The 22800-nt window shown below is 40.4% G+C and overlaps 1 protein-coding gene across 3 annotated transcripts in view; it reads left to right on the top strand.

Annotated features, from left to right (window-relative positions):
- The window catches only part of Rbfox1 (RNA binding fox-1 homolog 1), a 176113-nt gene that overhangs the window by 129452 nt on the left and 23861 nt on the right, over positions 1-22800 (top strand). For 2 of the 3 annotated variants that reach the window (XM_028778317.1, XM_028778318.1), the window contains exon 10: positions 11511-11575. In XM_028778317.1, the coding sequence (XP_028634150.1) occupies positions 11511-11575 (65 nt within the window). Of the gene's footprint in view, positions 1-5798; positions 5842-11510; positions 11576-22800 lie in introns of all 3 variants that reach the window. The other variant, XM_028778316.1, reaches the window with a different exon arrangement.

Here is a 22800-nt window from a genome sequence, read left to right as displayed (position 1 = left end):
TCCCTCTCCCTCCCTCACTATCCCTCTCCCCCTCCCTGTATCTAGGTCCCCCCCCTCCCCCCCCCCCACACACACACACACTTACCATGTACCATTAATGACCCTAAGTAAGTAAACAGAATCGTACTTGTTTTTCGTACACTAGGTAAGAAAAATCCAACCTTATCTTTGTGCAGACTGATGCTATTTAGTAGAAAGCAGGAGGGCCTGGTTATTTTACTGTATCGCATTGAGTCTCATGGTGCTGCAGTTTTGCATCAAGGTAACAGTCTCCATCAGTGATGGGCTTAGTTTCATTCTGACTGCATCTGAGACACTTGCTATCACTTTCGGGTTAGGACAATTTTTGCCCTCTTGCCAGACTAGCATGAATGAACATGCCCTTCATTTATCCTGAGAACAATTGACTTCCTTCTGTCATGAAACTTAAGATGCCCCTCCTGTGCCCTTTTTCTACAGAACTTCAGTTCATGCCATTTCAAGGATGAGGTGGGGAGAGCCTGGTCCTATCCTCAGGTATAAAGTGAATTAGAGAGTCAATCCGTAGCTACAGCCTCTGTGTAGCCTGGAGTGGGCTGAACCTAGCATCACTGAAATTGAGTTTTCATCATTATGTCCTTAAACTTGGGAGGTGGCAGGTTGTACTTTAGAGATAAAATCCACTAGAAATAAAACTGCCTGTATTAACATCTGTTCAAGAAGAAAGATATATGGGAATCCCTAGTTAAGAATAAAAACATTTTAATTTAGCCATCAGTTATTGTCTATCCACCTCTCTAGCCTCAGTTTCTCATATGTGAAATAATTTATTAATTGTGATCTCCCATGTATATTTCAAATGGATTTCCTTCCTATGGACTGGTAGATTCTTATAGAATATGAAGAAAATGTTAGACAGGGGCAAGGATGCCACAACAACAAGAAACAGGGTTGGGGAGATGACTTAGTCAGTAAAGTGACTGTCATGCAAACATGAGAAACTGAGTTCAGAGTTCCAGTACCAACATAAAAGTCCAGGCTTAGCAGGACTTAGTGGACACCCAGCCCACTCAAGCAGTGAGTTCCAGGTTCTGTGAGAGACCCTGTATCACAAAGTAAGGCAGAGATTTGATTGAGAGTGGTACCTGATGTCAACCCCTGGCTTCTGCACATGTGTGGGCACACTCCCATTATGTGTGGATTTGTACACACAGAGAGAAGGGAAGGGGGATGGGGACAGAGAGGGAGAGAGAGAGAGGGAGTAGGAGAGGGAGGGAGGGAGGGAGGGAGAGAGAGAGAGAGAGAGAGAGAGAGAGAGAGAGAGAGAGAGAGAGAAAGAAAGTGAGGGGGGGGCACAGAGGCAGAGACAGAGAGGCAGAGAGACAGGAACACAGAGTGTGAGATCGAGTGCACAGAGAAGTAATGGAAAGATTCTGGCATTGACACTGTAAATTCTGGGGTGGTAGAGCCTACATCAGAAATCCATAGAGCAGAGAGAACAAAGCAGGCTCAGAGTGTCAGCATGCCACCCTTTTTATGAGCCTTTGTAACCCAGACACTCAGATCCCCTGTGCTATCACCAAGGTTATCAGTGTGAAGCTTTCAGGTAAGATCAGGGGGTCATCAGGCTTTGCTGCCTAGTGCCTATGTTGTGCAAGCTGCTTTCTTTTCAATCTGCCCATCCCAGTTTTCTGCATTTTATATCATAAAAACAATGTGACTTTTAAGTGTCTGTTCCAAATATATGATGAGGTAACCCTGCTGAAGTAGTGGGTTAGCCCCTCATTTGCCCAGTGTTTGTCCTCTGGGCTCATACAGATCATGATAGCACAGTGCTGCTGTGGGGGTGTGACCCTTTGAGATAGAAGGGAACTAGACCTTGGGACCTCCCACCTCAGCGGCAGAGCAGGGGACCGTGGGCAGCTCTAACTTCAAAGGAAGTAAATGGCATGAATTATTTCCTACACTCTTGAATTCACAGAACAAAGCTCAGTCTCAGTAGGAACATCATTCTGAATGTGTGGATTTAAGCCACAAGTCGCACTGCCCCGCTGAGGTATCCATCTGAACAGTGAGTCCCACACATTTTAAAGTGGCTAGAGAGATCTCTTGAAAATCATTTCAGATTCTGTCTTATTTAAAGAAAAGTCTCTGGCCTATGCCTACAATCTTATCATAATATTGTACAATAAATAGGTTCATGAATGTATAAGCCGAATCAGTCTCTCCTTGAGGTTTTAGTCTCTTACTTTTCTATAATCCATTAAGTAAAAGACCACGTACCTAGCTTTGGTCTCTTTTAATCAAGGCACATTCTTCCTGCTCAATCCCTTCTCCACCTTTCAGCCTATCAGACACTAACAGGAGAGGACTCTCTGAACTCACTGCCCTGTGCCTTATGCCCTGATATCTCCTTCCTCACCACCTTGTCCTCCAAGGTCTCTATACCCTGTCACCCAAAGTTGAATCTCTTAGGCATTTCTGGGACTTTTGATACTGCCAGGGCACCAAGGATTAGAAAGACCTTCCAGATCACTACAACAAGCTCCTACCTACAATGATCTTAAACTTTTCAAAGAAGTGGAGGTTGAAGGAAGAGGGACAGATGGTCATTGGTACCTGGAGACAGCTAGAGAGAGTAGTCTTGTCAAGAAGTACCATGGACCTTATGCTCAGGAGAAGCTATGGTGAAATCAGCTATCTAGGGGAGGTGTCCTGACAGAATGTAGGCTCTGAGAAAAGCTTACGTGCTACTCAGAAGGCTACATATCAGAGACAAAGGAGATTCTAGACAGAACATGGGATGGGTAGGATTATCTGACACCAAAGCCCTTTTCTGGAGTTGGGGGCTAAAATACACACTTCTCTTTTAAAAAGTAGATATTCTATTTTTATAAATAGCATACCAAATATGAATGATAACACACATTTTATCAAAAATTGAAATAAAGTCATTAGTTAATCTTTTTACTTCTGGGAAAGGGTAGGTTTATTGGGGATCAGGTTTGAGGGTTCAGTCAATCATGACTAGAAATCATGGTAGTAGTTACATGTAGCCACATGGCATCCCCAGTCAGGAAACAGAGAGCCATGAGTGCCTGTGCTCACTCCATTTTCTTCTTTTTATTCAGTCTGAGCACCCTGCCCATGGAGGGTGCCATTCACACTTAGGATGGGTTTTCTTGCTTCAATTAACCCAATCAAGAAACTTCCCATCAGATATACCCAGAGTTTATTTCCTTAGTAAATCTAGAGACCCATCAAGTTGATAATTAATTAACCATCACACTCACTTTAATTAAAAATGTGTCAAATTAAATAATAAAGAAGCAATAGCAAGAGTAATATTAATTGAAAATTGCAGAAATAGACTTTTCCAGACCTACAGAGCCAGGTCCCCTGTTTATGGGTGAAGCAGTAGATATCACAAAACTAGACACTGGCCAAGGAGTAGAAACTAAATACTGGTTGACATTTGCAAGGAGGATCAAAGTAGACAGCATCTGATCTGAAACAATAGTTGAAAATGGACAAAGGGATGGAGAGAAATGATAGGAGAACAATGAGGATGTGAAGAATATCTGGTGGAAATTGGGCTAAGAAAATAGTAAATCAGGCAATAGGATGAAGTAGGGGGAGGAGTAAAAAGAAGGAATAGCATATTAACATTACCCAGCATATTAACAATACCCTATGCCTCTGAAGAGAAAGAGAAACACTGAACCCCCGCCCCAGCATGCACATCTCAACATTCCAGTGTGTTTCACACTGCTTTTTTGTTAGAGCTCCTGGTTGGAACTCTGTCTCTGCAAAACTGTTCCTTCACTCAAGTCACACTGGCGGTGACTAGGTGTCCTCATTCCATGCTGAGTGAGTATGGGAATAACAGGAGTGAGCCTGGAGCTTTGAGAACAGAGATCATGAATCCTCCAACTTAAACCCCAAGCCTTTCCTTTGCAAGATTTTATGTTGACAGAGGTCCAAGTTTAATAAGCATTAGGGGTCCAGGGAGGGATCAGAATTAGGCTGGCCATCCTCAGTCACTAGGAGGACTCAAAAGTACATTGGGAGATTAAGAGGCTGAGATGCAAGAGGATACTTAGCATCCAGTCCACACCACAGCATGTCCTCCTTTCCACAGCCCAAGAGAAAGAGACTTTACCACCTCCATGTTCTTCAGAGAAGGAAACTTTTCCCTCAGAAAAAAAAATAAATGTTGAAGTAATTTATTTCCAAATCTTCCCTGATACCGAGTCTTGTGCCTACATGATCTGCAAACAGAGTTCAAGACCTAAGCACTGGACAACAGATTAATTTACAATGCTAGGGTTCAGAAAGAGAAAGGGAGGGGAGAGGATGTGAAGGTAATAATGAAATAATATGGGAGTGGTGCTGAAGAGATGGCCCTACAGTTAAGAACATTTACTGTTCAATCCAGAGGATCAGAGTCTAGACCTTGGAAAACACATAACAAGCCCAGGAGTTAGATAGAATTCTGACCTCCTTCTCTGCCCAAGACATAGCCACTCAGACAAACAGACAGACAGATGGATGGATGGACAGATGGACAGAAAGAAAGAAAGAAAGAAAGAAAGAAAGAAAGAAAGAAAGAAAGAAAGAGAGAAAGAGAGAGAGAGAGAGAGAGAAGGGAGGGAGGGAGGGAGGGAGGGAGGGAGGGAGGGAGGGAGGGAGGGAGAGAGAAGGTGAGAGAGAGAGGAAGAAAGGAAGGAAGGTGGGAGGAGGAAAAATAAGATAAAGAAAAAGAGACATGTCTAAAGAGTAGAGTAAATCACTAGCCAGTAATATCTGTACATGAGATATTCAAATGAACAACGGAAACTAGGAAGAAAGGTAAGAAGAGAAAGGAAAGAGAGAGAGAGGAGAGAGGTGTAGAGGGAAAGGAAGAGGGGATGAGAGGGAATTAAAACACATTTGTGCAAGAATACCTCCATGCTCTTGGATTTTGGAAGAGGAAAGGTAACTGCAGTTAAAAAGAAGGAAAGTCAGATGACATTTAAAAATATATATATACAGATCCATAGATCAGGTCCCTAAATGTCTTCAAATAGTCAGCCACTTTGTATCTGCCATGGAATCCAGAGACTTATTTCTCTTCCATCTCAAGTGACACACATGAAATAGTCCTATGGGCAACTGTTTCCTTTCACAGTCATTCTCAATCTGTATGTTGCTCTACTGAGGCGAGACCTGAGTTAAGCATTTAAAGGATGTATGTACCACATGTATCTGTCCTGTGTGTACCCACAGACTCACTGGACGAGATTATTTAAAATACCACTGAAGTCCTCAGTATGAACAATGCAATTGTGAAGTGCCTCTTTTGCTGTGTGAGCAGAAAGGGCTAAACTTGCTGTGTTAGTCTGGGTTGTCCTTGAAAGGTTATATTATCCCCCTAAGCCATTGACATCAAAACTAAGTCCTCAGGTGAGCCAGAAAATTCCAACCGTGAGATAAGAGAAATTCATAATACTGAAACTATTGGGGGTGCAGAGTGGAAAGTGAGAAGCCATGAAATTATCTTTTTATTTTCTTAAAAACAAATATCAATGTATCCCAAATGCAGACCACACAGTTTGAGCTCCACGTTCACCTTCCTTATAACTGTCAATGCAAGAATTTTCAAGTCCAGGACTGGACCATGCCTTGTCCTCCTTTTGGTTTGTCCAATTGCTCTCAATACTGAACTAAGAGAAGCAAACTTGTAAATGAATTGCTCCAGGGTTGCTATCTGATTTGTGCACTTTCTTTTGTTTATTTCGTTTTTGCATTGAAAACATCACATCTCTGTTTCCTTATAGAGTAGTGTATCAAGAGCCAGTGTATGGCAATAAATTGCTACAGGTATGAATTCCTGACTGATGGAAAGCACTCTTCACTGTGGTTGTGGGTTTGCTCTGAAATCCTGACTAACAAGATGATTCTCGGGAGGGCAAATGTTTGCTAACATAAAGCAGTGGAGCCTTGACTGAATTTTCCAGTTTTAATGCAGATTTATCCTGTTACTTCTGATATGTCCGCAATGGGGATGGGACACTTCCTTCCAGATATCAACATTGTATGTATAGATTTGGATGGATCATGAATTTACCATGTTAGAGGTCTAATGTGGTTTTCAATTTCTTGAATTATAAAACTTAAAAACCGTTTTTAAAAAAATGTCCAGGAAGACAGCTCAACAGGTAAAAATGTTAACCGCTAAGACCTGACGACCTACTTGAGTATGAGTCACAGAAACACAAATAGACGGAGAGCCCTGACTCCTGAGAGTTGTCCACTGACCTCTATATGTACACACCTGTATATGTGCTCACCACATATGTACACACCACAGAGCACACCACACACACACACACACACACACACACACACACTATTACATGCACATACATACTCCCCACAGCACACCTACTACAACACACACACTATACCATAGCACATCATCCACATATACACACACCACAGCCACATCCACTACGTGCATACTGTGGTATGTGTGCATAACAGCCATAAAAAATACACACCATACCACATGCACACACTCATACATTCACTACATATACAAACACAAGCAAATACACATGCGAATAATAAAAAAATGATGATAATAATAATAAGTCCTGACTTAAAATGTATCTAAATCCATCAGAAGAAAGAATTTTCAAATTAAGGAGATGGTTCAGCATGTAAAGCACTTGCTGTGTAAATATGAGGACCAAAGTTTGAATCTTCCAGAAACCAGATAAAGCCAGATATAGCACCAGTTGTCTGCTTCATCACTGCTGTGGAGAGATAAGGCAAAGACATGGGGATTCCAAGAAGCCAATAGAGCAGCAAGCCTAGTGTACATAGTACTCAGCAATAAGGTGCAAAGCCAGGGCCAACACCCAAGGTAACATTCATACCCACACCGTGGCATGTGCATATACATACGCTCACACAGGCCATAAGGTGGAAGATTTTAGGGTTTGTTAGAATAGATTTTCCCCACAATCATTGGTAGGTTCTTTGAATACTCTAGAATCATTAAATCAAAAACTGTATATGCCTCTAGCCTTGAGGAATTCCATAGCTAGTATCACCTATACCTGCTTTCACTGGAGGTACTCAGACATTTTCGTTCCACTTGCTAACCCCACCTCAAACCAGTAAATCTGTAGGAAGATTTTTTAAAAAAGGAAGAAAAAGAAAACAAAAAGGTCAACACATTCATCCACCACTGGCAAAGATTCTTCAAATGTGGTCTACAGCACCATTAAACATGCCATAGAGAGTGAAAGATGGTAGCCAAGATGGCTTCATGCTACAGGCTTGTCATCTCAGCACTTAAGAGTCAGAGGCAAGAGGATTGCAATGCTGGTTACAGAGTAAGCCCATACTAGCATGGGCCAGTTAAGGAGAAACTTTCAAACCTGAAGTCAGAAGACGGCTTGGATTTGTAAGTCTGTAATAGAGCACTTGCCTAATATTCATAAAGCCCTGGGTTCATTCTCCAGTAAAGTGTGTGTATATGCACGTACACACACACACACACACACACACACACACACACACACATACATATTATGAGTAGAATAGATAAAACTGTACTGTACTTTTCCCCCTTTGGTTTTAAGAAGGAAAAAAAAATCTCCTCTTCCATGACATTATTTTTGTCACTGGATCTGGAGTCACCAGACATACCAAGACCTAGGTTTGCTGACCTCAAACAGAAGCAGACCTCATTTTTCAGACATCAGCAAAACCTATGTAGAAGCTCTGGCTCTGCAAGCTGCCGAGCACAGAACAATGCAGCCCATCTGAGTCACCTTTTAGAAAAGCAAATTAAAGCAATTTGTATCTGTGGGCCATTTTACAGGGTGTGCGTATACACTGAGTTAACACACAGCCCCACCATTGCTGAAATATGGATTTCATGCAGAAGAAAACTAGGAAAGACTGTGGGTAGTATAGAGAGGTGGCATGATCAAGTCACCAAATACTTCTCACCCCAATATCACATAGAGCAGGGACCAATACTATAGCCACCAGCCCAGTAGATGCTTGCTTTTAAATACAATTTCTTTTAAATTTCTTTTAAATACAAAGGAGAGTACCCCTTTGGTAAAGTGCTTGCTTTGCAAGTCAGAACTAAAGTCAGAACTGAGGGGTTTTGCATTTCTTTTGTTTATTTGTTTGATTTTTAAATCCAAGCATGAAGGCATCTCTTTCTAATCACAGAGCTAGAAAGTCAGAAAGTTTGGTTGGCACATTCTAGACTAATGAGAGACCCACCACAATTCTTAAAATAAAAGAAACAGAGATAGAGAGGAGGGGAGTGGAGGGGGGAGGGGAGAGGAGGGGAGAGGAGGGGTGAGGAGGGGAGGGGAGGGGAGGGGAGGGGAGGAGAGAGAGAGAGAGAGAGAGAGAGAGAGAGAGAGAGAGAGAGGAGACAGTGTCTGAGGATGTTGTCCTGTGGCTGCAAACACATGTGCTCTCATGTGCACACACAGCTGCACATACATAAACATGCATACAACACGCAGTGATTTATTTACTTAACTAGTCAGATTGTTGTAACTGTAATCCCAGTGTTTGGGAGGTAGAGTCAGGAGGATAACAAGTTCAAAACTTGCTTGGCCTTCAGAATCAGCTCAAGGTCAACTTTATATTTATATAACACCGTCTCACAATAGAAAGTAAGCAAGTTTTCTTCTTTTTTTCTTTTTCTTTTTGTCTTTATGACAGACTTGGGAAATAGCTTAAAAGTGTAGCATTTCTTCAGCATTTACTAGATCCTAGTAACACAATATAAACAAGGTAAAAGCAAATCAAATTAATGAAAGATAAGTAAACTGAAACTTCAACTAAATGTAGTCCCCACATTCCAAGCGATAAGAAAACACTTAAGATGGTTAGCCATATATATTCATATATTCACATAAATACACATGGATAAAAAATAAAACCTAAACTTGACTGAGAATGTAGCCAGCTTGATCCAGCGCTTGCCTTGGCACACATGAACCAGGCATGCTCGAAAGCAGATGTAATTTCAGGGTCTCAAAGAAAGGAGACTGGGTTATTGGAAACTCCAGTTAATTCTTAATTCCATAACAAGTTTGAAGCTAACCTGTGCTACATTTGATCCTGTCTCAAAAACAAAGCAAAACAAATGAGAATACTTAAAAGCAAATATCCCAAGTAAGAGAAACAAGCTCAGGGTATTTACCATGTACGCCTGCTTGGCATAGACTGATTTCCTCTCAATGGTGAAGCCATAAGAAAATATAGGAGAGAAAGATCATTGCCAAACTTTTGACTTTCAGTAGGAGAAAGGAAAGGGAAGGAAGAAATATATTATAATCAAATTATAATCTCAAAATTAAAGTTAACAAAAGAAGAAATGTTTTATAAAAGTACAATGCAGGCATTCATAGCTACGTCTGCATTCCCATGATAAGTATCAAGCTTTTAGGCCGTGAAACCCATATTAATTACCTCCGTTAGACATGTTTTCTACCCAATCTCATGGCAGATTCTTCTGCAAACGTTGAGAGACAGATATATAATCTGAGCCAAACCATTTAGAATTTACTTAGAAGCTAGTATACATTTAGGGTTTTTTCCACCTCTGGATAGACAGAAAGATAGACAGACAGACAGACACAGACACACACACACACACACACACACACACACACACACACACTTCATCCAATTGCAGCTAACACCTCACAGCCATTGGCTGGTCAGTTCTAACCCCTTCCTACCTCATTAAATTTAATGCACATACCTGCATATTTATATCTTTCTGATATATCATGAAAGCCAAGAAAAATAGTGAAGCAGATTAAACGAACAACTCTAGAAACCAGTGCCCTGGTTTCTCCTTGGCCAGCCGTCCTCCTCTGGAGTTCATTGCCAGTCTGACACCTGCTTTGTTTTTATGACTTTTCAGCACATTTAATGAGCTCCCCATCCCTCATTAGAGAACACTGTGTTTGGAGCACCAGGTGGTGTCTGGCTAAGACCTTTTTTGTTTTAAATTACACATTTTTTTTTTCCTTAAGGAAAGCTGACACAAAAACTCCTGGCTCTGTATTATTGGTGATTATCCACCAAGATGTCTTAGGTGTATCTTTACTAAGGCTGATCCAAGGAACAAATTTCCCCATAGAAAAACTGGCTCTTTTGATACCTGACGGAGAATTTTAGTGAGTCACAGTGGTAGAAACTATTGAGAGCTGTTTCCTGTGTGTTTAAAGTTACTTTTGTACCCTTGCTTCATCCCTGTGTACGTGGCCACATGTATGTCGCTTGTCAACTTTGCCCTCCTGTCATTGGGCATTTTGCAGTTGTCAGCCCTCTGGCACAGCACTTTACCCTGAGCTAGCCCCTCACAGTGAGGGTGAGGACCCATCCCTTGGAGGATTGCAGTACTGTGAATTCTCATTAGATCCTGGAAAAGCCCCTGTTGCCTCTGGACACTGGGTCCAGTGTGTTAATTGTGCTGAGCTCATTCCAGGGTGGCTGACACGTTGCCCTGGTCTGTTGAGCAAGCTGTTCTTTTCTGGGTTTGATAATCAATGCTCCACTGCACACGATTCCTCCTCAATAAGCCCATTTGTGCTTCCTCTTTGCTTAATTGAACAATGGCAATTACTAGTACACAGAACTAAATGTTAATTATTTTCCTTTGCAGATTTTTTTCTCTTAATGATTTTATTTGCAAATTGGAAGGCTTTATCATATTCCCATTCCCTGAGCCAAATTCTACATCTGAATGTGTGTGAGAAGTGTGATATGTGTTACCTGTATCAGTGTGATATGTGTGACCTGTAGCTGTGTGATACATGTAACAAGCAGCAGTGTGATATTTTCAGCTGAGAAGACAGAATTTTTGACAATTGTTTACTTTTATAATAATTGTGGAATGTTAATAAAGCCTTCTACAAAACCATCCATGATTAAATGACCACACGCACACACAGAGACACACACACACACACACACACACACAATTACTAAGGAATTTGATGATCTGGTTTCTACACTCAATATGAGGCAGGAGAGTTCTTACTTTCTATCAAGAAATGATCAAAGATTATTTAATAAAATTTAGATTAATATTTGGTAAGTTATGGTAAAGCAAGGTCATTTCTTTTTTTTTTTCTAAATTTTTTTTAAGGTCATTTCTGAAAACCTGGAAAGTTCAGAAAAGTAGAAAGACTACATAATCCTCACCAGAGACCATCGCCATTAACACTTAGGCGCATTTCTTCCAAAGGGCTCGGGGCTCTGACTTCAGAAGATATGCTTAGGATTTCTAACCTTTAACACACAGCCAGGCCTGTTCTTCAACCTCCTCTCTCTTCAGTGTTTTTGACTTCTGCTCTGTTACTAAGCTTTCATTAACCTCAACCTTGGATGGGTGGACATGGGTACCTGCTGTGCTGGTGTGGGCTCCTGACCGCTGGGTGTCACTGAACTAGGCTCTGCAGTCCTAAGCCTCCTCTCTTCTTATATTGTAGGGTGGTTATGCTGCATACCGCTACGCCCAGCCCACCCCTGCCACTGCCGCTGCCTACAGTGACAGGTAAGGGTCTTCCTTCTCTAGATGACTTGAAGACAGCTGGTGGGGCAGGATTCTCATTTGGTCTTGCTTGAAATCAAATGCATGACTACTGAGGAGGAAACCCCTAAAAGTTAGGGTCTGTGGTGAAGTTCTACACAAGATACTTGAAGAGGAGATGGATGCTTAAGCCTTGCTCACTGTGAATTCCTCACCCTGTCTGATGCAAGGCTGAGAAAATCTGCTCTGTCCCTGGATAGCTGTTTTTCAGTTCTCCTTATTCCTATATCCATGTATCTTGTACATGTAAACACACACACACACACACAGACACACACACACACACACACACTACAGTACAACCATCTCATAGCCTTCTCTGTAAGAGCATAGTCTCATCTAGCGCATAGGAAGAAGACAAGATGCTAATAAGCCTAAAGGCTTCCTTCCTTTCCCACATGACCCTCAGGAAAACTTTCCCCTCTGCTCCATTGAATTCAAAATAAATGAATGGGCAGTACACCTGGCTTTCATAAGGAGATTCATTGATCTTGGCACTGCCCAGTTTGGGCAGTGCCCAAACTTACAAACATAAGCCAACTTTCATTTGCACTGCACACCTCGCATGAAGACTGGCAGCTGGAGGTACAGAAGTGTATTTGAGAAATGCAGAACTCTGGATGGGTGTGTGTGAATGCCTTGGTCCCCAGACTTTGGCAATGTGACGGTTTCTAAAACAGTTATAGCTATATCTATATAGGTGCCTGCAGGGCAGCAAACCAACCAAACAACCCAAAATGTGTGTGTTTCCATATTGAATGCAATTTTCTGGCTCTGTTCTCTGAGGACGTCAATGTGAATGTTCAGGTGCTCTGCATGCAAGAATGTCCTGGAGGGTGCTTATTTTCGTGATGACTATTTTAATTTGAGGATCTGTTTCATGAATAAAATAATAATAGTAACGATTTGCATGTGTGGCTGAGGCATGCTGGGTCAGACAGGTAAGCAAGCAGGCAAGGGGTGTGGCCCGTGAATGGGAACTGTCAGAAGACACTGGGCTCCCGCCTAGCTTGTGCCTATGCAGTACCTCCAGGTTTGCTGTGGTGTACTTTTCCTGCACCTCCATCCCATTTCTCCCAAGAAGGGTTGATAGCACATAGCAGCTGCAGAATTCTCCTGCAGTTTAATAAAGCAAAAGAAATCCCTGAATTTAAGATGCCATACTTAGCCGCATGCACAAACTCATCAAAAACGAGCTAAGATTTGCTGTCTGGCTACACACAGGAATTATCACTATTTTCTCATGAGCACGCATAACCCATTTTCCAAATTGTGGAGAATCTTCAAAGACATCCAAGCCACTGGCCAGACACACTTGTAAATACTTGAATTATCCATTTATCCAATCATCAGTTGGCAAGATGCAAGATGCTTCATGTAAATTGTTATCTTCAGTATTCTCTGACACGGGGTTAGGACAATTGAGAGGGTCAAAAAGGCTAATAAAAATGATGAGAATCTTGAAATACTTGAGATCATTCTACAAATGAAAAGGCTTAAATGTTATTAAATTCCAAGTACTGCAGATCCACACAGTCTCAATTTTAATGTGGCTCAGCTACAGCCCTTAATTATTTTATGAAAATATCTCTAGATGCTAAATTCTCAAACGCCCACTTTGTATGTAATTATAATCATAGTAACTTTAGCCTGCTGTATAATTATAAGAATCTTAAACAGATTTATTTCTCTGAGTGTTTATCTTGCCTCTCCTAAGAATAAGTGCATTTAGCCCCAAGTTGAAAGAAGGTTAATTACAAGGATAGACTTTAAATCGCCTTCTTCAATAGGACTAATTTAGACACTTGATAAACAAACAAACAAACAACATTTAATACTATTCTTAGAGTTACTGAGAAGGCTCACCATATCCCCTTGCATCCATCTGAAACTGTGAAAATGCTCTGCATTGTGGAACACCATATATCCAAATATCTGTATAAAATCTACAATTTTAAAATTATTGAGAGTTCTCATTGGTGATGTATTCTACTGAAAATATTACTCTCATTTTTGGATTGGTAAATCTTTAATAACTGCAACTCCCAGTTTAGTATAACAGTTGCAGATGAAGGAACCCACTAACTATATTCTTTTCCATGTAATTGGCCTCTTGCTGTTTATTAGCGATATTTGCACATTAGGTCCTCTTGGTTGCTGTGGAAATTGATTACTGGCTCTATTTAACTTTATTGTGAGCAGAATACTTGTCACCTATGGAATTATTCATTGAGGTAAATTCAGTAATAGGTGAATTACCAGAAAACAATCTCTAAAATGAGATTTCTGGTTTGATTTATCATTATTAAGCAGTAGTACCTTTTATTTTTAATCAATGCAGACAAGGAGGGGGCTTTATTAAAATACAGTCAGGGGGAAATGGGGAACTATCAAAATAGCTTTTCAATCTCTACTAAAGATGCAGAAGCTATCCAGGGCAATGATAAAGTCTTGCATTTTTATACTATCATATCACAGCATGTGTAGGAGCAGACCCTTACTTCCTCATCTCCGGAAGACAGACAGGAAGACAAAGAGATAAACTTCTAAACCAAACGAATCCCGTTCAAACTTGGAGGGAAATAAGACAAGTGGAGCATGTTTGAGAAATAGTCACTTGTTGTCAATTTAATCAAAAGCAATACAGCAACATCCCTTCGCTGTGACTGACCCTACAGTCTTCTCCAAAGTGGAGACAAGTCTCCATTGCCGCCCCACCCCTACTCTCACACACTGGTAGGATTTTGTCTTTACTCAACCCAAATTACACTCTTTATAAACTTAAAGTTCAGGAACCCTTTGAGAAGTAGTGAACAAAAGGGACCGCAGCGCTGCCTGGAGGTCTTTAATGGGAGCCTTGCGGCTCCCTGCCCATCATCTTCCTGATTGTGATTCCTGATCACATGTTGACATCTCAGAGCAGCCCAAAAGTTTCTGGGTATTGATCTTCTGAATGAAGACCATCTGCTGCAAGCCAAGCTTTTCCCAAGCCACAAAGATTGAACTGAACTTAGGTAGCAGCACAGCTTTCTGGATGAATTGAGTGGGGATAGGTGAACAGTATTCTTTGACATTTTACAAACATTTGGTGAACACTTGACCTGATCAGTTCTTTATTTGGTTAATGTCTTGCTTTGGTGTAATGGAAGCCAACTGTCCAGACTCTCAAGGAGATTGTTTTATGAGCTTGAACCAATTAGAGCATGGCGGTGGGGCCTGTGGTCATCTGGTCATTGCATGCCACTTGGTGTTGCTGATGTGTTTGTGGTATGTACGTGCTGGGTTGGACAGGTCCATCACATTAGCTCCATGAATGGCTTGCTTGGAATAAACCTAAGGTGCAGGTCTCTCTTTATTGATTGGCTCTTGGTTCCTTGTGTTTTATGGCTTGGTCCTTGTTGCATTTCTTGGCTGTCCAACTGGGCGGTGGGAAGAGGGGGAAGGTACCCTGTTCAATGAATTATACCACTCATAATGGGGGAATATCTGATGTGTATATAGCATTGACAAACCACTCTGCCTAGGAAGACATAGCCTGGTCATGCTTGTCCTGCTTGCTGATACTCTAACATTCCTTAAGGATTGGTGCATGAAAATGTCCCTCCACATTAGGGAAGAGAAAAGTTAGGCACAGAGTGGTTAGAAAAGAACTAAGAAAAAAAGTGCTTTACTGTCAAGTTTAACAATAAATATAGTTATACCAGGGAACATTTCTTCTATCAATTAAAACATGATTTTCTTTTCAAACAAATATAATATTTTTTGTAAGTAAGGAAATACATAATACTGAAACTTGAGTCATAACAATCTATAGCATAGGAAGGAAGATTTCTATCAAGTTCTGTGCTCATTGGAAATATATTATCTCTTAGTTGACACTTTTTAGGAAATCTGTTTATGTTAAAATTGATTTTTATCAGGTATTTTTTATCCTAAATATATTTTCTTACATTTTTATTATGAGGGTTTTTGAGTTTCATAATATAAAAAAATTTTTTTTAAAGTAAGCAAGAAAAATATGCTCTGGAACACAGATAGAATGGAATCTTCATAACTCTGTAAAGACATCTTCTGAGTAAGAATGCTCATTAAAAGTCAACTGAAACTATAAAGTATTTACTTAATCTAAAGATCTACAAATGACTCAGTGGTATTGACATTGGTTTGCAGAACTAGGCCACATAGACATCCTTAGACTAAGTAAAGATACTACAAGTGATAGGATTTTGCTTTCGATTTTGCTCATTGTCTGAGCCCTGAAAGTTTTGTTGTTTTTATATGATAAGAAAAGAAAGTATAATATTGGCAATTCCATATATCTCAACCTAAAACAAACCCAAGCAAAATCTTGTCATCTTACACCCTTCATAGCAACTTCTGAGAATTTGGAGAGAACTCTCAGAAGAAAGCCAGGACCTGAGGAGTTCAGGCAGTCATGGTGGGTGCTGAGCACCATTGAGATCAGGAACTCATCGGCTGGTCTTATGGAATAGAGGATCCACTTCAGAGAGATACAGATTAGTATTTTTCATAATTTTAATAGGCATTAGTTGGTATGTCTTGGTATCATGTTTAAAAGTCCATAGTTGATAGAGACAGAAATAGAAACATACGTAGATGGGGAGATGGACAGATGGATGTGAAGAGAAATGGATGGTCCTTAGATTAATGAGTAGAAGGAGAAGAAAACCAGAAGGAAGGAAAGAAGTCATCAGAGAGGGAAGCAAAGAGAAATGGAAAGGATAAGGGAGCAGAAGATGAGCTTTTCCTCTCTTATGTTTCACCACGAGCAAGTCTACAGAGGGCAGAACTACATTCTTAGTAAAACCTTAGCCTGATGACTGAAGCCACAGAGCTATCTGAGTCTATTTCCATTTGTGTAGCATAGCCCCTCAGCCTATCTTGGGAGTTATTTTCTGGATTCAGATTGAAGATTGCCAAATTTCTACCATGAAAATAGGCAAATGGCTTTATTTAACATGATAAGCCAGGGGCTGGCATTGCTGGCCCATGCCTCTAATCCCAGCACTTGGGAGGCAGAGGCAAGAAGATCTTTGTGAGTTGGAGGCCAGCCTGGTCTACTAAGAAAGTACTAGGATAGTCAAGACTACATAGAAAAACCCTGTCTTGAAAAACCAAAAATAAATAAGAAAGCAATAAAGCAAGAAATGAAGGAAGGAAGGAGGGAAGGAAGGAGGGAAGGAAGGAGGGAAGGAAGGAAGGAAGGAAGGAGGGAGGGAGGGAGGGAGGGAGGGAGGAAGGAAGGAAGGAATACAAAAGGAAGGAAGAGAAAAGAAGAAAGAGGATGAAATGTCATTTTACTTAGCATCCTTTTATAATTTAAATATATAGAAAGTTTAGTTTTGGCACTATCAAGCATAAGTGAGCATCCCGGATAAAAAGCTCACCACTCCAGAACTTTTTCTTTTTGTGATTATAACTAAGGTTATTCACAAAAGTGCTGTACCATCTGAACTTGATGACTTTACTTTGTTTTTCTAGCCATGCAGTAGAATATAGAGTTTAATGTATAAACTGTGTAGGTTGTTTAATGAGAACAGACAACACAGAGGAGGGGTGGGTGCATTTCCTGGTTTCCCAATTCTTTTCCAAACAAGGTATGATAAGAATTTCCACTATTCCAGGACATCAGAAGCAAGCCCATACCTGTTGTTAGGGACATGTGTAAGGATAGGTCTCAAGTTCACAGATGTGCTGCTTTCCTGAGTCAAGAGGGCTGGGAAAGTGGAATTTGGCCATCTACTCTCTCCTTGGGGACTAGTGAGTTCTGCTCAGGCTTCTTTCTACCAGGTAGCTAAAATCTTCTTCCCCTCAGAATGGGCCACAATAGGACATGGAACCTTTGTTTCTTCTTCTGTTAGTTTATACTCAATTTCCCTTTTTTAACATGCCATAGGAAAATAAGTCTTGACAATTGCTTGGCTGCTTCCTGTTTACATTTTCAATCTTCATAAGGGAAAAAAATCTCTTTAGATAGTCTAGGATATGTATGACAAAACTTGGTCATGCCAATCAGGAATGATACTCCCAGGTCAACAGAGCACTGAGGGCAAAGCACATGAGGGCTCAGGGCAGTCCCAGGAGTACCATCCGGCAGGGCCCAGATAGATAAAGTCACTCTTTTTTTTTTTTGGTACTATCTATTCTTTATTTATTTTGTTTGTTGGTTGGTTACTCTTGACTGTCAGGTAAGGAGTGTGGTGAGAAAGAGCCTTTCCTCAGTGGCCTGTGATAGCAACTCACTGAGGTTGTTCTTGGTTTTAGTTTTAAGTCATTTCTGTCACTGTGATGAGCAATTCTCATTTTTTAAACAAAAGATGCTGTGTTACCTTACAATAGGAATGTAGCAGGAGTAAGTCACCAGTGTCTTTATTTATATTCATTTGTATCCCAGTGCCACTGCTGAAACTATACTCTGGATTTTACAAAACCTCTATATTGAAAACGTACATACGTGTGCATGCTCATGTGCACACACAGGCACATGTCTACATAGATATGTGTATGTACATTGTCTTATTTTTAGGTCCTTTTTTTTCATTGAAAGTTTATTTCTATAATTAGTCACCATTTTGAGTGACATGTAACCCCTTCAATAAGAGAAAAAGAAGTTAGTTGCTTCAGATAGTTCTAGGATATTTAAAAAAAAAAAAAAAAAGGTATTTCCGAGAGAGCCATGATCTAAGACTCAAATGCCAGCAAAAGCAAATTCTTTAGTAAAACACATGCATACATTACTGTCTCGTTAAAATTGTCCTGATTTTACATTCAAAGAGTTACAACAATGCTAATTATATTTTTTCCCAACATACCCTTTAAGTTGTCATTGATTTAATTTGAGAACAATTAAGATGATTCTGAAATCGTAAAGAAGGAAGCAGAAAGGGCTTGAAGTTTGGGCCCATAAATGTCATACTGTAAACAGCAAAAAGCAATACTGATGTTATAAAAGGGCCTAATTCCTGATTTCCTCTTCTTTTTAACTCAGAGACCATTCGCATACACAGACACACAGACACACACACACACACACACACACACACACACACATACACATACACTCCTTACATAATTACACATCCTACACTCCTCACATACACATACACCTTAAATATGCCCAATTTTACCTCTAGAACTAGTTATCTTTCATCCATAACCTACCATGGCTTCATTAGTGTTACGCACTGCTGGATGAATATGTAATTGAGGCAGCTAAAAAATAGACCTGTAATAATCCGCAGACTGGACCAACAAGGGACCACGGAGAAATTAAGGGCATTCAAAACCCAACAGACCATGGCTGTCACAGCCATGTGGGGAGCCACTTCTGCAGGTGACAAGGTCTAACAGTTCCTTTGGTCATGTCATGGCCTAATTACATGCTTTTCCAGTTGCAGATCATTGGCTTGATGGGCCACAAAAAAGCAAATGAAATCTATCTTTTAAGTAGTGCCATCAAGGCCTCACCATGAGCATTTAGAAAGTCTTGGATTCCTGGAGGTAGATCAGAAACTTGTGGAGAGAACAGACTCCATAGCCTCTGGGTGAGCCCTTTCTACTACAAATAAAGAGTGAGCTTGGTAAATGACAGCCATCCAGCAGAGCAGAAGGAAACATACCCAAGACAGAATAATCGTAGCTCATGAAACATCTGTAAATGTCTCTCACTCAAACTGAGAAAAGTTCTTGTTGGATACTCATGAGGACTCAAATTCAGATTCCCAGCCACTGTGCACAAACAAGGCCCAGTGGCATGCACTTATAATCCCAAAACTGGGGAATACAGTCAAATCTTTAGAGCTCCCTTGCCAGACACCCTAGCTGAAATGCAAAGCTCTAGGCTCAGTGAAAGAACCTCACTCAACAACAAGGTGGAGAATATAAGATTACTCTGCTATTAACCTGTATCCTCTATACACTCATGCCCTGGAGCATACACATACATACTTATGCACAGACACACACACACACACACACACACACACACACATGCACACAAATTTAAATTTAAAATCATCGCCTTTGTTACCATAGTTTTCCTTTAGATGTTATTTTTTATTGGTGGTAATTTTTCCTTTCTACCACCTTCTTTGACACTAGCGCATATGCTAAACCTGTTATCTTTTGAAATCAGATGATTTTTTTCCATTAAAATTCTCTCCTACTATTTCTAAGAGTATCAAAGTAAGCTATGACCCCTGAGCCTAAGAGCACAGGTTGACTTCTTTTCCAGAACTGGTCCCTGTTAGCATGTGGCATCTAAATTATTTCTATATCTGTGTGCAGCAATTTCATGCAAAAAAAAAAAAAAGCCATCGGACAGACACAAATGACTCTTGATGACTTTCCTCACCAGTGTAGATCACAGTGATTGATGTAACCTCTGGAATTCAATGCTCTTCAGAATTGTAGTGCATTTCATACTTACTAACATACAAAATAGTTAGGGGGAAAAGTGCTTACTGGCAGAGGGATGAGGTGTTGGTGGGTAAGAACTGAAGAGACTCTTAACTTGCTAGTTCTCTGGCATTCTATCTAGGCTTAGTTTTGCTCTACAATAATGCATGGTGTTGAGGCAAATGACTACATTTCAAGGAGTTCAAACAACTAAAGCCAAGTAATTTTTCTTCTTAGTTATCTTCATAATTTACCTTAAAATGTTTTAGCCCAAGATGACAGAAGGGCGCCATACCTCTGATGACCCATTCATGGTTTCACCCATCTGCTACTGTCTTCTTTCCACTCACCCTTCTTCAGTAACCTCTTAAACGTTTGGCATCTCTCAAAATATGTTCCCCTGCTACCACCTGCTTCAACTAGCTGGTAGCTATAATTATCATTTTTTTACCCCTAAGGTCATAGTGTTCCATGTTAAGATTCTGTTACTGGCTGCATAATAGCTGCCATCGCTATAAAACAAACCCTGCAGGAGCCACACTTGGTTTCTTTTAATGTCATTGGGCCTTGGTTTTCTCATCTCCTCAGAGGACTAATCATACTCACTCAACTAAAGGTGAGGTGGATGCTATAATTCAATACTCTGGTACAAATGTTATTACTTACTTAATTTCTGATTGAAATTAGAGATGATTCATTGCAAGCACTGGCTTGATAGAGGTGGCAGCCATAATTCTATTTAAATTGTGAGTTCATTTTTGGCCTGATCAGCTCCAAGACTCATCACAACAGTAGCATGTTGAGATTCTATGCTTAGCTCAGTATCCTATGACAGGATGCTATGTCAGTATCCTATGACAGTTATGATTTGAAACAGGATCTTATATTTATTGTTCATATTCTTTAATGTACACATGTGCTAATCAGTCTTTTCCACTGATACACAGAAGATAATCACCAATTTAGGTTTAAGAGTTGAATCCTAGTGCAGTTAATTAATCCATGAAAGAATACGGGCAATACATAGAGACTATCAACTTTCCATTTGCCTTATCTCTAAAGTGAGAAAGATGGGTGGTCACTAAGGCCTTGGCTTCCTGGGGTACATGGTTCTGGAGGGAAGCTCTTCACCGGGAGCCTGAGCTCCGCACTCACTCAGTATGTCATCGTCATTGCCATGGTCATTACAAGCACTGTCGACCAGTGGATTCAAACACATTTTCTCCAGTCAGGCTTCTCCTTGGAAGTGAATTCTCTTCTCATGTACTTTCAACAGATATAGTCCCCTGAGATGGACCAGCTTTCTAAAAGAGACAATCACCCTTTCCAGGACAAATTCATCTTCCAGAACAACACTTCCTGCCCCTCCTTCAACCTTTTGTTTAAGTGACACAGAAGATGATACTGCATCTCCCTCACTACTTTCATTTTCTGCTATATCTTCATGAAGTCTCTGAAGAACATACATTTTAATTTCTGCCTCCATTTCCCAGTGATAAAACTGAAGCCCTGAAAGTTGAAATAATGTTCTAATGAGACTCAGTCTGTAATGACAGCCCTGCCTTCTAGAATCTCTGTTAGCTGTTTCATCTGAGTGCGAATTTAGTTGGAAGTGGGTGGAATGGTAGACCATAGAGAGATTCAAATGACAGTCTCTAGATCAGGGAAAGACCCTTAGAGATGACTATCCAAAGTCCAGGGTTGTCTAATCAAACAGCCAAATGTAGGAGGAACCGGAGACTCTTTTCCTTTTAATTTAATCCTTATTAATATAACATAAGCAAAGGAGTTGTGTCCAAATGATGTGATTCTAAATGTGCTTTCATACATTCAGTTTTTTTTTTTAAAAAAGTAGGAAGTCATGATAGATCCTTTTGGAGCCTTTTCTACTTTATTTGGTTATTTACTGGTTCATCTGTATATGTCACATCTCACTGTGATATATATATATATATATATATATATATATATATATATATATATATATTCCTAAGTATAAAAATAACCAGAGGGAAGGAAGGTTATGTATCTCACTGGGATCTGTATATTCCAGAGTAGGATTTTAGAATTGGACATGGGAAGAGATGTTGAACACTGATCAAATCTGTTCTTTCACTCCCCTTTAAATGACAAACCTGAGATTATGAGAGTGAAGACAGACATATCTAGTACAGGCCTTCCCCACTGGCACAGAGGCCCGAAGAACATGCTCCATCAGTATGGCTTAGTACTGTGTCCTCAATGACCATCTAAAAGATCAATGCAGCTAACAGGATGGATCAGCGGGTAAGGGAGTCTGCCGCCAGTCTTAATGACCTGATCCCAAGGACCTACATGGTAGAAGAGAACCAACTCCAATAACTCCTCCTCTCACATCCACATGTGCATTATTTGCATGTGTATTCATACGTATGAATAAATGGAAGTAGTTTTTAAAATGTATTTAATTGGGGCCTGGTGACTCTTTTTATTTTGGTACTCAGGAAGCAGAGACAGGCTGTGCCTATAAGGCCAGATTGGTCTACACAGCAATCCCCCAGATTGCTAGGTATAGTGGGAGTCTGTCTCAAACAATGAATCAAACAAATAACAAACCAAACATTATCATCATCATTACTACCACCACCACCACCATCATCATCATTATCATCATCATCAAAGTGTAAAAGTAAAACTTGGAGGAATGACACCCAAAGGTGACCTATAGCATCTACACACACACACACACACACACACACACACACACACACACACACACACACACACACACA

The sequence above is a fragment of the Grammomys surdaster genome, unplaced genomic scaffold (assembly GCF_004785775.1).
Source record: "Grammomys surdaster isolate TR1022 unplaced genomic scaffold, NIH_TR_1.0 334, whole genome shotgun sequence".
NCBI lineage: Eukaryota > Metazoa > Chordata > Mammalia > Rodentia > Muridae > Grammomys > Grammomys surdaster.
The sequence above is the reverse complement of the archived record's forward strand: the minus strand, read 5'-3'. Positions and strand labels throughout refer to the sequence as shown.